The sequence below is a fragment of the Cyprinus carpio genome, chromosome A15 (genome assembly GCF_018340385.1).
Source record: "Cyprinus carpio isolate SPL01 chromosome A15, ASM1834038v1, whole genome shotgun sequence".
NCBI lineage: Eukaryota > Metazoa > Chordata > Actinopteri > Cypriniformes > Cyprinidae > Cyprinus > Cyprinus carpio.
The window spans coordinates 23,970,951-23,986,392 of NC_056586.1; the positions used below are offsets into that span (position 1 = coordinate 23,970,951).

At 40.5% G+C, this 15,442-nt stretch overlaps 1 protein-coding gene and 1 long non-coding RNA gene across 2 annotated transcripts in view; both read right to left on the reverse strand.

Moving 5' to 3' along the window:
- LOC109070007 (cGMP-dependent 3',5'-cyclic phosphodiesterase-like) overlaps positions 1-10,743 on the reverse strand; it is a 114,815-nt gene extending 104,072 nt beyond the window's left edge. The window contains exons 1-2 of the mRNA XM_042771741.1: positions 10,560-10,743; positions 10,320-10,383 (exon numbers count right to left, since the gene is read on the reverse strand). Of these exons, the coding sequence (XP_042627675.1) occupies positions 10,320-10,383; positions 10,560-10,594 (99 nt within the window). The 5' untranslated portion in view covers positions 10,595-10,743. The remainder of the gene's footprint in view (positions 1-10,319; positions 10,384-10,559) is intronic.
- On the reverse strand, positions 1,582-9,480 carry LOC122147745. The gene is made up of 3 exons (XR_006161815.1): positions 9,390-9,480; positions 1,878-2,013; positions 1,582-1,664 (listed from the first exon to the last, which is right to left on the reverse strand). It is a non-coding gene; the product is annotated as an uncharacterized LOC122147745 (long non-coding RNA).
- Positions 10,744-15,442: the final 4,699 nt, after the last annotated feature.

Genomic DNA, 15,442 nt, shown 5'->3' on the forward strand with positions numbered 1-15,442 from the left:
GACAGACAAGACAAACAGACAGATAGACGACAGACAGACAAACAGACAACAGACAGACAGACACTCAGAGACAAACAGACAGACAGACTGACAGACAGACACTCAGAGACAGACAGACAGACAGACAGACAGACAGACAGAGACAAACAGACAGACAGACTGACATACAGACACTCAGAGACAGACAGACAGACAGACAAAGACAGACAGAGACAAACAGCAGACAGATAGACAGACAGACAGACAGACATGACAGACAGACAGACAGACAGACAGAGACAGACAGACAGAGACAAACAGACAGACAGACTGACTGACAGACAGACAACAGACAGACCGAGAACAGACAGACAGCGGAGAACAGAAATACAGACCCACAGACAGACACCCAGTAAAGACCTTGTCTCAGAACAGAGACAGACAGAGACACAGACGGACAGACAGACAGAGACAAACAGACAGACAGACAGACAAACTTACAGACAGATGACAGACAGACAGACAAAGACAGACAGACACTCAGAGACAGACAGAAGACAGACAGACAGACAAAGACAGGCAGAGACAAACAGACAGACAGATAGACAGACAGACAGACAGACAGACAGAGACAAACAGACAAAGACAGACAGACACTCAGAGACAAACAGACAGACAGACTGACAGACAGCACTCAGAGACAGACAGAGAGACAGACAGTCAGACAGTCAGACAGACAGACAGACAGACAGACAGTGAGACAGACAGATAGACAGACAGACAGAGACAAACAGTCAGTCAGACAGACAGACAAAAAAAAAAAAAGACAGACAAAGACAGACAGACAGACAGACAGACAGAGACAAACAGACAGACAGACAGACAGACACTCAGAGACAAACAGACAGACAGACTGACAGACAGACACTCAGAGACAGACAGACAGAAAAACAGACAGAAAGAAAAAAAGACAGAGACAGACAGAGACAGACGGACAGACAGACAGACAGACAGAGACAAACAGACAGACAGACAGACAGATAGACAGACAGACAGACAGACAAAGACAGACAGACAGACAGACAGACAGACAGAGACAAACAGACAAAGACAGACAGAGACAGACAAAGACAGACAGACAGACAGACAGACAGACAGAGACAGACAGACAGACAGACAGACAGACAGACAGAGACAGACAGACAGACAGACAGACAGACAGACAGACAGACAGACAGACACAGACAGACAGGTTTAGGTTCAATGAAGGAACGACGTGTGTTTGCGTTTGACCGCTGCCGTCTGACCTGAAAACAGCATCATTTATTCATGCCTGCGTCTGTTTGCTCCATTAAGACTGAATGGGAATTTTGCATGAGACATCGCACACATTTAAAACATGACCGCACACACATACACACACACACATTTAAAAGACATGAAACACATCAGCCGTAATCTCATTCAGAGCTTAAAATGAGAAACACACACTTATAATTATAATTACTTCACAAACACAGAAGATTACAATGAACAAACCCGTCACAGCATCTATTCATCTGTTCATTTATACATATAAAAATTAGTTTTTTTACTTTCGACGGGTGCTTAATCTTCTTTATTTCGCTCGCTTTGAGCGCCATTAACCGTGACTTCGAGAAACGTTGTGTTGTAGCACCGTGAAACTACATAAAGAAACAATATACTCATAAATAAAAAAAACATATGTACAAATGACAGATTACTTAAATAAATAAACATTTACAGATACCCAAAAGGCAAATAAATTATTACATACATGAGAATTAACCAAAAGAGCTCGACAAATAACACGTGACATACGAAATTATATATCACTTTAAAATACAACATGCAAAACACACAATAAAGACACATACCTCGCTCCGCTTGCCAAAGGGTACTAAATGAACCAAAACGTAAAGTGCATCCACCTTTTACAATATATATTTCAAACTTTTGTAAACACCATGTGAGAACCACGATGTGCTCCTCGTCCGCACCTCTTTCTTCTACCTGCGTTACAGCTTACGTCTTGCTCTAGCTTTCATTTACCACATCCTGTGCAATGACTATTGCTGTGTAAACTGCTAAATTTTTTGCGGTCATTTACACTCCCACCAATTATGAGATGATGAAAGAACAGAACAAACTGTGAATGAATCAGAACATGATTTCTGAACATCAATATGACCGCCTTCAAACAGTTTATATGCATGTGAAGTCTAAAATGTTAGGTTATATAGAACTTAATTACATGGTCTGATGCAATGGTATCACAAAGCAGTCGCTGATTACTCATTTTCAATAAGTACCACCAATTTTTGGATGGGCCTTTCAATGACTGTAGGCTTGGAGCGTTGATTTTCTTTTCGCTCCCCTAACTGCAACTTGACTCGCCTTACAAGACCATCACTTCCTTCACTGGTTTCCACCACTCGGCCTAATTGCCACTGACCTCTGGGAAGCATATCGTCTTTGATGATTACAACATCATTCACTTGAAGGTTACGGCGAGGAATATGCCATTTCTGACGTGCTGCATGTTGAGAAGGTATTCCTTCTTCCAACGACTCCAAAATTGTTCGATTAGGTATTGAACTCTGCGCCATCTTTTAGTGGCATACACATCTTGTTTTACAAACTTTCCTGGAGGTGGAAGAGCAACATCAGACTTCATCATTATCAGATGGTTTGGGGTCAATGGTTCGAGTGAATTTGGATCATTAATCCCATCTACCGTTAGAGGGCGGCTGTTTACAATGGCCATTGCTTCATAGAACAGCGTTCTGAGTGATGCGTCATCAAGCCTGCCTGGGCATAAAGCAAGTGTGGCATTGAGTACATTTCGCACAGTTCGTATCTGGCGCTCCCAGACACCTCCAGCATGGCTTGCAGAAGGAGCATTATAGAAAACTCGCATTGCCTTTCTGTAAGAAAGATCTCTAAGGCATTGGTGTCAATCTCTTTCAGTGATTTTGCAAATTCATTTTTAGCTCCAACAAAGTTAGTGCCGTGGTCACACTGAAGTTTGCGAACTGCTCCTCGGAGGCTGATAAAGCACCTTAGGGCATTGATGAAGGAGTCTGTAGATAGGTCCTCAATCATTTCAATATGGACTGCACGAGATGATAGACAAGTGAATAATAGGCCATATCTCTTAAGCTCCTTACGAGCTCTCTTCACAATAAATGGCCCGAAACAGTCCATACCACAGTACGTGAATGGAGCGGAAACCTCAACACGTTCTCTGGGAAGATCTGCCATACGCTGTTCTTCAGCTGGTCGTCTGAGTTTCCGACATTGCACACACTTGTGTATGAACTTGGCGACGGACTTACTGCCTCCAATGATCCAGAATCCATTCATTCTTAACTCCATTTGAGTTTGGCTTCTTCCCTGGTGACGAACTTTGGTGTGGAAATGTAACAGAATTAGTTTAGTGATGTGGTTACCTTTTGGAAGTATTACAGGATGTTTTAGATCTTGACTGAGAGATGAGTGTTTTAGCCTCCCACCAACACGGAGGATGCCATTGTCCAAAATAGGATCCAGAGGGTACAGTGCGCTTGAATTTGGTAGAGCTTCTCCTCTTTCAATTATTTGCATTTCTTTTGAGAATGCTTGCTGCTGTACAAGCTTGATGACCACCTTAGCAGCTCTCTCACGTTCTTCAACTGCCACATGATCACCGTTGTACATCTGTTTGTGGCCCAATCTGTTTATTCTTGCAACCACCCTTAGAAGCATAGACCAAGAAGAGAATCGACTTAAGCGACTGAGGATGTCTGCTCCGTCTCTGACTGAGGTCACAAAGGTTCCGACTAATTTAACTTCAGGATCACCGACAAGCAGGTTCACAGGTGTGTATGGTGTTGCATTTACTTCCTGTTCCCACAGAAATTTGGGTCCTGATAACCACATTGATGTAGAGATGGCAGACGCATTAAGCCCTCTAGATGCATAATCAGCAGGGTTATCTGTTGTATTTACGTAACACCACTGACTAGGATCTGTGACATCTCGTATCAGCTGCACTCGATTTGCGACAAAAACATGAAACCTACGGGCTTCGTTGTTAATGTATGCTAAAACGACCTGCGAGTCTGTCCAGAAGAACTCTTGGTCAATCTTCATTTCCAGCTCATTTTTCAGCATGACACTCATTCTGGCAGATATGACAGCGGCTGAGAGTTCTAACCTGGGAATGCTTATGACCTTTGTAGGTGAGACCCTGGCTTTAGCCATCACCAGACTGCAGTGGACTTCACTCTTGTCATTTTTGAAGCGTAGGTAGGAACAAGCACCATATCCTACATTACTCGCATCAGAGAAGTGGTGTAACTCTGTTCTGACTATGTCACTGAAGGTATGTGGGTGATAACATCTTGGTATCAATACTTCCTTGAGTTTTAAGATCGTTTTTCCAATCCACCCATTGAGGACGCAAGTCATCAGGAAGTTCGTTGTCCCATTCAGTACCTCTACGACACAGTTCTTGTAGGATACACTTTCCCTGTAGAATAAATGGGGCGACAAACCCAAGAGGGTCATATAGAGAGGCTATAACAGACAGAATACCACGGCGAGTCAATGGTTGATCCTTAAGGTCGATGCTGAAACCGAATGTGTCATCCTTTGTTGACCATTGAATGCCGAGTACACGTCCAGCTGGTGTTGCTTCAAGATTAAAGTCAAGAGGCTTTGATGTTGTTGCCTTTTCTGATGGGTTTAAACAACTCAAAACGTCTTCCTTATTTGAGTTAAATTTGTGAAGCCGTAAACCTCCATGTTTACACACTCTTTGAGCTTGCATTATTAGTTCTTTGGCTTCACTGGTTGAGGGAACACTGGTTAACCCATCATCCACATAAAAGTTCTTCTCAATGAATGCTGAGGCTGAAGGATAGTTAACTTTGTGCTGCTGTGCCAGGTACTTTAGGCCGAAATTAGCACACCCAGGTGAAGACGTGGCACCAAAGAGGTGGACTGCCATGCGATATTCTTGAGGCTCTTTCTCCAGTTCCACCCTCCCACCATAAGAATCTCAGGTAATTGCGTTCATCAGGTGGGACGAGAAACTGGTGAAACATCTTCTCTATGTCACAGGTAACTGCAACTGGCTCCTTTCTGAAACGGCACAGCACTCCCACCAAGGAATTGGTTAGATCAGGCCCAGTCAAAAGTGTGTCATTTAGAGATATACCACGAAACTTTGCTGAACAATCGAATACCACCCTCAGCTTGTTTGGTTTCTGAGGGTGGTACACCCCATGGTGTGGGATGTACCACACTGTCTCTCCACTTAGTATAGCTGGAGCTTGTTCTGCATCACCTTTGATAATCATCTCTTCCATGAAAGCCTTGTAGTGATCATAATACTGTTTATTGGACTTGAGCCGTTTCTTTAGGTGTTGTAGTCGAGCAGTTGCTAGCCCTTTGTTGTTGGGTAGTGAGGGTCGGCTGCTGCACTTAAATGGGAGAGGAAGCTCGTAATGTCCATTATCCTTCTGATGAATATTGGCACTGAGGTGCTGTATGAAACGAACATCCTCTTGTGACACACATTTATCCTCATAAGCCATTTCATTGAAATCTGACTCGAGAATTTTCAGGATATCATTGGGCGATGGGACAGGTATTTCCTTTACTGCAACATGGTGGACAAAACTCTGATTTCCTTGTCGGTCAAGGTGTGGATTAGACAGGCCTATAATACTCCACCCAAGCACAGTTCTTTGCGCGAAAGGCTCATTTTCACCACCTATAATGGCTTCCAAGGGAGCTAGAGCATATGGGCAGTCAAATCCGATTAAAAGTCCGACTTCACAGTTCAAAAGTGGTGACAGCTGACTTGCTAAGTGTCTGAGGTGACTCCACTGAAGCGCTGTGTGCTTGGTGGGAATATACGACTTGTCCACTGGAATGAAGTCTCTTGTGTATGCTTGCTGTAGTGGTATAGAACTTGCAGATTGTAGTCCTCTTACTTTAAGTCCACAGACTCTCTTACTGGCAGTGATCGTGTCAGCAGCTGTCATGGTGCTGAGCCTCAATTGCACAGGTTGTGAGACAACATTCAAACTTTCAAGAAGATCTTCCAAGATGAAACTTGAGTCGCTCTGGGTGTCAAGTAGAGCATAAGTTAGTACTTCTCTTTGGGGTTCGTCCACTGTAGAGATGAAAACTGGCACAATGCTGGAAGTAGCAGGAGAACATTGAGTGAGTGCATGGGTCATGACTTTATGAACTTCCTCACTTGCTTGAACATTCGTAGATGCCCCTTTAGGGTCCTTTGAAGGAGCTTTATCCCATTCTCCATGTAAGCAGGTAGGATGACTTCGACCACACGTACCACATGTATGTCTTCTTCTACAGTCTTTACTCATGTGTCCCTTTCTGAGACATCCGAAACAGAGGTGGGTTTCGTGAATGAAGGCTTTCTTTTCTATAGTCTTTCCAGCAAATGTAGAGCATTGAGCAATGTGATGTTTTTCATCCTTGCAGAAAAGGCATGATGTCTTTGGCTTAGAGCTGTACGTCTCTGGTCTTTTTGAGCTTAAGTCCTTCACCTGAACCTTTGTACTGAGAGCCTTAGCACGCTTGGGGAACCTTTCATCTGTGTTCTTTTGATTCACAAATAGCGCAGAGGTTATAGGGTTACAAGCTATTTTTGCTTCCTTTTGCAGAAATTCTGTGAAGCATTTGAAACTTGGATAGTCACCTGATGTGTCTAGCTCTTCCACCACGATTCGGTTCCACTTTCTCACAATCCATTCGGGGAGTTTCTTTAACAACTTGTGGTTTTCTTCGGAATCATTTAGGATGGCTAATCCTTTTACGTGAGGAATTGCCTCGACACAACCTTGTAGGAAATCTGTGAAGTCTCGTAATGCCAGTGGGTCATTTGCTCCAATTTTGGGCCATCTCATCAGCTTGTCTCGAAACGCTCTTTGGATGACGAACGAGTTCCCGTACCTTTCCTGTAACGCTTTCCAGGCACCTTGATACGCATCCTCAGAATTTCTGTAGAAATATCCCTCCACCGCTTTGCGAGCTTCCCCAGCAAGGTAATTCTTCAGATAGAACATTTTTTCACCAGAAGGAAGAGGTTTTCGATCAATGAGGGCCATGAATGACATCTTCCAATCTATGAATTTTAAAGGGTCACCAACAAAGACAGTGGGTTCTGGAACTGGCAGCCGATGTGTGCTTAGTGAGTTTGCTATTGCTTGAGCTAGATTTGCAGTTTCCTGAGGTGATGTAACTTCATATCCTTCACATGATGCTTGCTGAGGTAGGAACGACTGTACTTCCGGGTTCAGTTGAGATGTAAGCTCTGTCCTTTGGCAGCCAGCGTGAATGCTAGGGCCTTCGTCATCTTCACAGCGATGAAGGTTGCCTTCCAAATCGTTATACACTTTGACACAAGCTGCTGCTACTTTAACTTCTTTGTCAACTTGTAGCTGTTGTAGCCGTTTCTTTTCCTCAACTAGCCTTAACTGCATTTCAGCCTCCTTCTGCTTTATCTCCGCTAACATTCTCGATTCACAAAGCTTCCAGTCATGCTCCATCTTATCAAGCTTAGCTTGTTGATTGTGAATTTCTTGTAAAGCTTTAGCTTGTTCTAGTTTCGCTGCAAATTCTGCCTGTGCATCAGCACGCTTACTTGAGACTTTAGAACGATTGGTTATCGGATCCCAGTGATGACTCTGAAACGACTGTGTTTGTTACTGTACATCCAAAGACGGATCCATATTCATCCTTATTCAGCACCTGCCTTACTCTTTCCTTCACAAGTTCTTCGTTGTAACTTTCATTAAATGTTTCCAGTCGTTTACTGACAAGATCAGTGATCTCTGCAGTTAGTGCAGCGCAGGCATCCATACGTTTAACAATGTCTGGAGTAGTAGTGTGGTTACGCAGAATCGGTTCATAACGCTGATAGACTGAATCATGTCTGCCTTGAATGTCCTGCTGTATTTGATCCAGGTCTTCACGTGTACAGAATGTTTTCAAATTTGATCTAGCCTCTCTTGCAGCCTGCTTCCAGGACTCATATGTCTTATGGAAGGACTTTTCCTGTTTCTTTGCTTCGAGCTCATGCATCTCTCGACCTTTCTCTGTTAAGCTTCTTTCACGTGAGCTTGCTCTGATCTGTTGCACTGGTGGGTTACTTATTTCTTCAGCTGGAAGTGGCATCTCTTCAACTGGTTCAACTTCCTTTTCAGGTGGGTTTTCCATGGCCTCTTTAATGTTGTTTACTTCTTTAAACTGGGCAACTTAAGCCATAAGTGATACCATTTCCATCAGACCTCTAAAATGTAAGCACTCAAAATATTAGCAAGGAGAATCAACACAAATGCACAACTGTAAACACTTTTAACATTTAAATATTTCCCTTGTAATAGATCAGAAATTTTAGTGTTTACAAACAGTAATAAAGTTAACTGTACTCTTTGTGTATGACTTTTTAAATGTCCAAGATAAATCTTCAACAATCAACATTCAAATTTAACACACAAGTTTTTTATAGTCTTTAAATAATCAAGTAAACTTGAATATTTTCTTGTGATTTGACTTATTCAATTTAAATGTCTCTTGTAGTTTTATCCTTCAATTTAATAGTCCAAAAAATATATATATTCTCCTTTTCATTTGAACATGTCAACTTACAGAGTTCCAATGAATGGATGCAGCTCACGTGGGAATACGATTTAACTCACAGTCTCAATCTCATCTGTAATGTTAAACGGTGCCTTGCTACCTCCCTTTAAGCAGTTATAATTACGTCACGATCCGCTGTGACTGCGCAAACGTCCGCAGCGCCGTGCTGATCCTCGTGCGGCGTTGTGATGAACTCTCTTGAACAGGGCAGCAGCGAAGTGATGCAGAGTCCCGATAAGCGTCGAGTTTCACTGTAGCAGCCCCTTGGCGTCGACAAACGAGACAGAGAGTTTCGACGGGTGCTTAATCTTCTTTATTTCGCTCGCTTTGAGCGCCATTAACCGTGACTTCGAGAAACGTTGTGTTGCAGCACCGTGAAACTACATAAAGAAACAATATACTCATAAATAAAAAACATATGTACAAATGACAGATTACTTAAATAAATAAACATTTACAGATACCCAAAAGGGCAAATAAATTATTACATACATGAGAATTAACCAAAAGAGCTCGACAAATAACACGTGACATACGAAATTATATATCACTTTAAAATACAACATGCAAAACACACAATAAAGACACATACCTCGCTCCGCTTGCCAAAGGGTACTAAATGAACCAAAACGTAAAGTGCATCCACCTTTTACAATATATATTTCAAACTTTTGTAAACACCATGTGAGAACCACGATGTGCTCCTCGTCCGCACCTCTTTCTTCTACCTGCGTTACAGCTTACGTTACGTAGAGAGCGTGCGTGCGCGCACACAACACATTTAAAGTGACACACACACATACATATTTTTTGCGGTCATTTACAAATGCATTACCTCATGTTACACATACAAGCTTTGCAAAGTGAAACTGAACAAACCCATCAGAGAATGAAAGAAGAGTCATTCACACACACTCACACACACACTCACTCACACATACACACACACACAGAGGGATCTTCAGTATCTGTCTCTCTCTCCCTCAGAGTCCATATAAGGGATTCTTTGCAGTTAATTCAGGATTTGAAAGATTTACTTCATAAAGCGCGTGAGGAACGGAAAACCAGAGCACAGGCTGTGAGCAAGCGAGTGGTGTGTGTGTGTGTGTGTGTGTGTGTGCGCGTGCGTGTGTGTGTGTGTGTGTGACTTTGTGTATGTTCTACAGGTTACATTGTCATTTAAGCTGATTGGCTGAATACCAACGCTGCCTAAACTGGTTTTCCCTCTTGTATACGCCTACAGCACACACACACACACACACACACACACTCACAGGCTCATTTCAACATGTTGTGCGTGACATTGTGTTTGTCTACGTGTGTTTATGACATGACATTGGAAAGTGTGCAGATATGAATTAAGCGCCAGTGAGGTCACACACACACACAGACTTATGATTTCCTCTGTCAATCATTCATTGGTTTTCTGACTATTATTCCTCAAGTCTTTCCTCTAAAGAAAGAAAACAACCTTGAATTCAAGCACAAATGTGTCAGACGCGTAGAGATACAAGACGAGAAACAAATACAGGTGAAACAGAAGCATTCAGATAGAACGATAGAACGATAGTCAGATAGTCAGATAGATAGTCAGATAGATAGATAGATAGATAGATAGATAGATAGATAGATAGATAGATAGATAGATAGATAGATACCTGTAGGGAGGGCAGGGCAGCAGCAGGTGTGTCGTCGGCTCTCAGAAACACTTGCTGTCCGCGTCTGAAACACAAACCACAAGCATCAGAATCTGCTGCAGCATCCGTCTGTCCACTTCTGTCCAACTCTAGATGAAACTATCTGTCTCTCTCTCACACACACACACACACACACAGTTCTGAAGCTTCACTTTCTCCTGTCCCGTGTGTGTGTGTGTGTGTGTGTGTGCGAGTGCTTACAGGTCTCTTCCTCGCTTCCTCTCATGAGCGTTCATGTCATTCCCTCCTGTGTGTCACAGCTCACTCACTCACTCACACACACACACACACACACTCGTGCCGTGTCTCACGGAGGTGTGCGCTCGAGCCCTCAGCAGGGAACACACTGACAGCACACACAACACAGCCGCTCTTCTGTCCTCTCTCTCTCTCTCTCTCTCTCTCTCTCTCTCCTCTCTCTCTATTGACTGGTGAAGCTTCAGATTTTGATGCTCATCAGGGTCCTAAAATCCTCCATGTTTCTCTCAGCCTATTTATATACTGTATATTAATAACTTGTACAAAAATTTAACACCAACATTTCTATGTAATTTGTCACATTACTTTAAAGAATCCACCAGATAGCTATTTGTCATTCAAATTTACACTTTGCTGCATAAATACTGAGAAATTAAAAGCAATAAACTACATTTGTTTTGTACAGGGATGCTCAAGGCATTTCACACTAAAGATTTAGTAATAAAGTATGTTATTACTAAATATTTTTACTCGTCCTCAATCACAATTCTGAGTTTATAAGTCCAACTTTCACTGCTTACAACTGAATTCAGACCTCTGAGTAAAACACACATAATTCCCAGGTTATTATGATTATTTTATTAATTTTACAAGCCAGTCAGATTAAACTGAAATGTACCATCCATTTCAGTCTAAATTCTATTTTGGATACAACACAAAATTTTAAAGTTGAACAATTTCAGATTTCGAATTTGGTTTGTCATTGAACCCCAAATTATGAGTGAAATGGTTGTTTATTCATTGCTTAAATTAAAAAAAATGACATATTTTTTAACATAATTTAAGTCAAGAAGATTGAATGATGTCACCACTGTCAGAAGATTTTTTTAAATTATTTTAAAAAAAAATTCAACAGGCATGAAGTTTATTTATTTATTTTTTAAAAAAAGCAACTATTGTTTCTATAAAGTCAAAGATGTATAGTATATATTTACGAAAATACAGAATGTGATATGCATGCTCATTAAGTCTGAAATGATTTACAAAATTAAAGCATGAGGCATGAGTTGATTTAGTAGTGGACAATTTTAGAGAAAAAGAAAAAAAGTAAGAGGAGACATTATTCTGTTCTCTCACACGCGTTCAGGGCTTTATTATGTTCTCAGAGATGAACGAGATGAAAGGACTTTGTACATTTGTAGTGTTTCTCCTGTTCATCTTTCTGACTTTTATTTGGCATGAATCAGAGAAAAAGATCACACAATGAGTATTGATCAAATACGAGCCACAATTACAAGAAACAAAACACTGAATCTGACGAAGAACTGCTCTTTAACCTTCATGCGACTCAAGTGTTTGATGAACACGATCATGTGTGCTTCTCATCAGACGGTATTCTGGTGTGTTTTAGAGCTCATTTCAGCACACAGTGTTTATTGATCTCTGAGGAGCCTTTAACTGCAGCTCCAGCAGACAGATTCACTGAGTTAATAACGGCAGAAAGAAATCACTCAGCCAGCAATGAAAACGCTGTCATCATGTACTCGTCTTCATTTTCTTAATCCATACTACTTTTTCTCATTTTAAGCATGAAATAATATGCCAAAAGAGTAAGAAAATCATATTTTAGATGCATCTGGTTTCAAGGAAGTTTATTTATTTTACTGAATTATTAACTTTTTTCTTTTTCTTTTTTTGCAGTGAAATGCATGATTTTATACTTTTTAATAATTATTAATTTAGTTCTTGTTTTAAGCATAAAATAATTTACCAATGAAAAATAACTGATAATTTCAATAATAATTTGCCAAAAGAAAAAATAACTTACCATTTAAAAAATATATATTTCTCAATTTCTATAAGAGTTTCATTTATTTTTTATTGAATCAAAAAATAAAAAATAAAGAAACTAGAAGAAACATTTTTTCAATGAAATTTATGACTAAAATTTTTTTTTTAATTCTTAAATCAGCAGCACTTTTTTCTTCTAAGCATAAATTTATTTGCCAATAGAAAATGAAAAAAAAACTTTACATTAAGCAAATAAATATATATATATATGAATGTATATATGTAAGGATTAATTATTTTTTCCCATTCATCTCAATAGCAAAATGTGTCCAACTTTACCTGAATTCACCCTTATATATTACATACAATATATGTTCCATACAATAAAAAAAAAAATGTAAAATGAAAAAACAGCAACATAAAATTTTATTTCTTAAAAAAAAAAAGAAAAAAAAGATATTCATTATCATTTTTACATGGAACAGAAAAGAATTGTTCAGTTGAATGTTTACATTACTAAACCATGAATATATATACACACACACACACACACACACACACACACAAACTAGGGGTTGCACAGACTAGTCGACTACAATGCTCTGCCATGATGCTTTAAGCTTGACGTCGACTAGTCGCTGGTCCTGTAGAGGGCGCAACAGGATAATAAATCTTTAAAGGACTTCCACATTTATGCTCCATTTATGCTCCAAACAGTTAAAATGACAAATAAATGTATACTCCGAAAGCTCCACAAGACGTGATTATATTACTGGATGCTCGAAATTGAACAGGAGAATGCACATTATAAACAGCTTATTGTACAGTAAGTTATTCTAATCTAATGCACTGCTGCACTGTACCACACACACACACAGGCTACAGACAGTATCATATGTTACGCGCAGATCGCACGCGCACAGAATCATTCAGCACAGAAATGTATTGTCAACACTGTTCTCTGATTTCTCAATTAAAATAGCTTAGAAACTGAAAAGTTCAAGCATATTTTTCTTTATAACTAAATCCCACAGCTTCACTAATACTAGAGAGATGCTGCCATGTAGAATTAATTCACACACGCAATCGCTCTCACTAATGCATTCATATGAATGTAATCTTTACTGTGCTACCTTATCTATATCTGATTTAGAACGAGCAGAAATCTGTGAGAAATAAAACGACCCAAAGGCAAAAGAACTGATAAAAATGAGCTGTTATAGGAGCAATAGCCACATGGGCAGCGCTGCGTCATATACACCATATCTGTGCACAAGGGGTTTATCACAGCTCCAGACTTATTTGTTCATTAATGACATCATCAGCGACTAGTCGACTTCACGTTCATCACATAAAAGTCGACTTTAAAAAAATAAGTCGTTCAACCCCTAATACACACACACACACACACACACACATATATATATATATATATAGAGAGAGAGAGAGAGAGAGAGAGAGAGAGCACACAATTCATATGGACTAAATGTTATGATAATGCCTGTGGTCATTTTATCTCATTTTCTAGAGAAGAATGTTTTGGTAAACTATCCCTTTAAAATCACCATAATATTTTTCAGCTTCTATTTGAGGGACACACTGAGACCCAGTGTGTTAGTGACACAGACACAATCAATGATTCCCTGCGGGGTTCAATTTCATTACGACCGGCTCGCACACATACGGAAAAAATCTAATGCATTTATGACCTGCCAATACCTGTACAAAGATACTGAGTAAAACGCATGTGTGTGTGTGTGTGTGTGTGTGTGTGTGTGTGTGTGTGTGTGTGTGTGTGTGTGTGTGTGTGTGTGTGTGTGTGTGTGTGTGTGTGAGAAACACTTGAGTGGCCATCAAATCAGACTGAATATAGATCAATGTTCCACAATGATCCGTCTTTACAGGCTTACAGCACTCAAGAGAATAACACACACACACACACACACACTCATTCATGTCACTACCTGATCAGAATACCAGAGAGTTTTGTTTAACACAGTTTAATCAAGACTGTGCTTTCAAAGAAAAGGAACAAACCGGTAATTAGAACATCACATTACCCTCACACACACACACGCACACACACACACACACACGTATGCATGGACAAACATGCATGCAAGCAAATGAAGACATGTTCTGACCAAACTAAAATACAAATGTAGGAGGAAAGACAGAAAGGGCATTTTACCAGCTGAGTGACCTCAACAATAAACACATACACACATACACACGCATGCATATGTAACGTTTAGCCTCCTTGTTAGTTTGTCCACCTCTTACGCCGGAGACCCACTCAGAATAAGAACGAGATGTTGTGGTGAGGACCCGGGAGAGAGGGGTTACACATAAACACACACACATGCATGCACAAACACACATGCTCTCACAAACACACACACACATGCATGCATGCATAAACACACACACACACATGCATACACAAACACACACGGTGACACACACACACACACACACGCATGCATAAACACACACACACATACAAACACACACATGCATGCATAAACACACACACATACACAATGCATAAACACACATGCATGCATAAACACACACACACGTACAAACACACACATACACACACATGCATGCATAAACACACACACACACACACACACACACACATACACACACATGCATGCATAAACACACACATACACACATGCATAAACACACATGCATGCATAAACACACACACATACACACATGCATAAACACACAATGCATGCATAAAACACACACACATACACACATGCATAAACACACATGCACGCATAAACACACACACACACACGTACAAACACACACAAACACACACATGCATGCATAAACACACACACATACACACATGCATAAACACACACACACGTACAAACACACACATACACACACATGCATGCATAAACACACATGCATGCATAAACACACACACACGTACAAACACACACATACACAGACATGCATGCATAAACACACACACATACTGTACACACATGCATAAACACACATGCATGCATAAACACACACACACATACACACACATGCATGCATAAACACACACACACACACACACA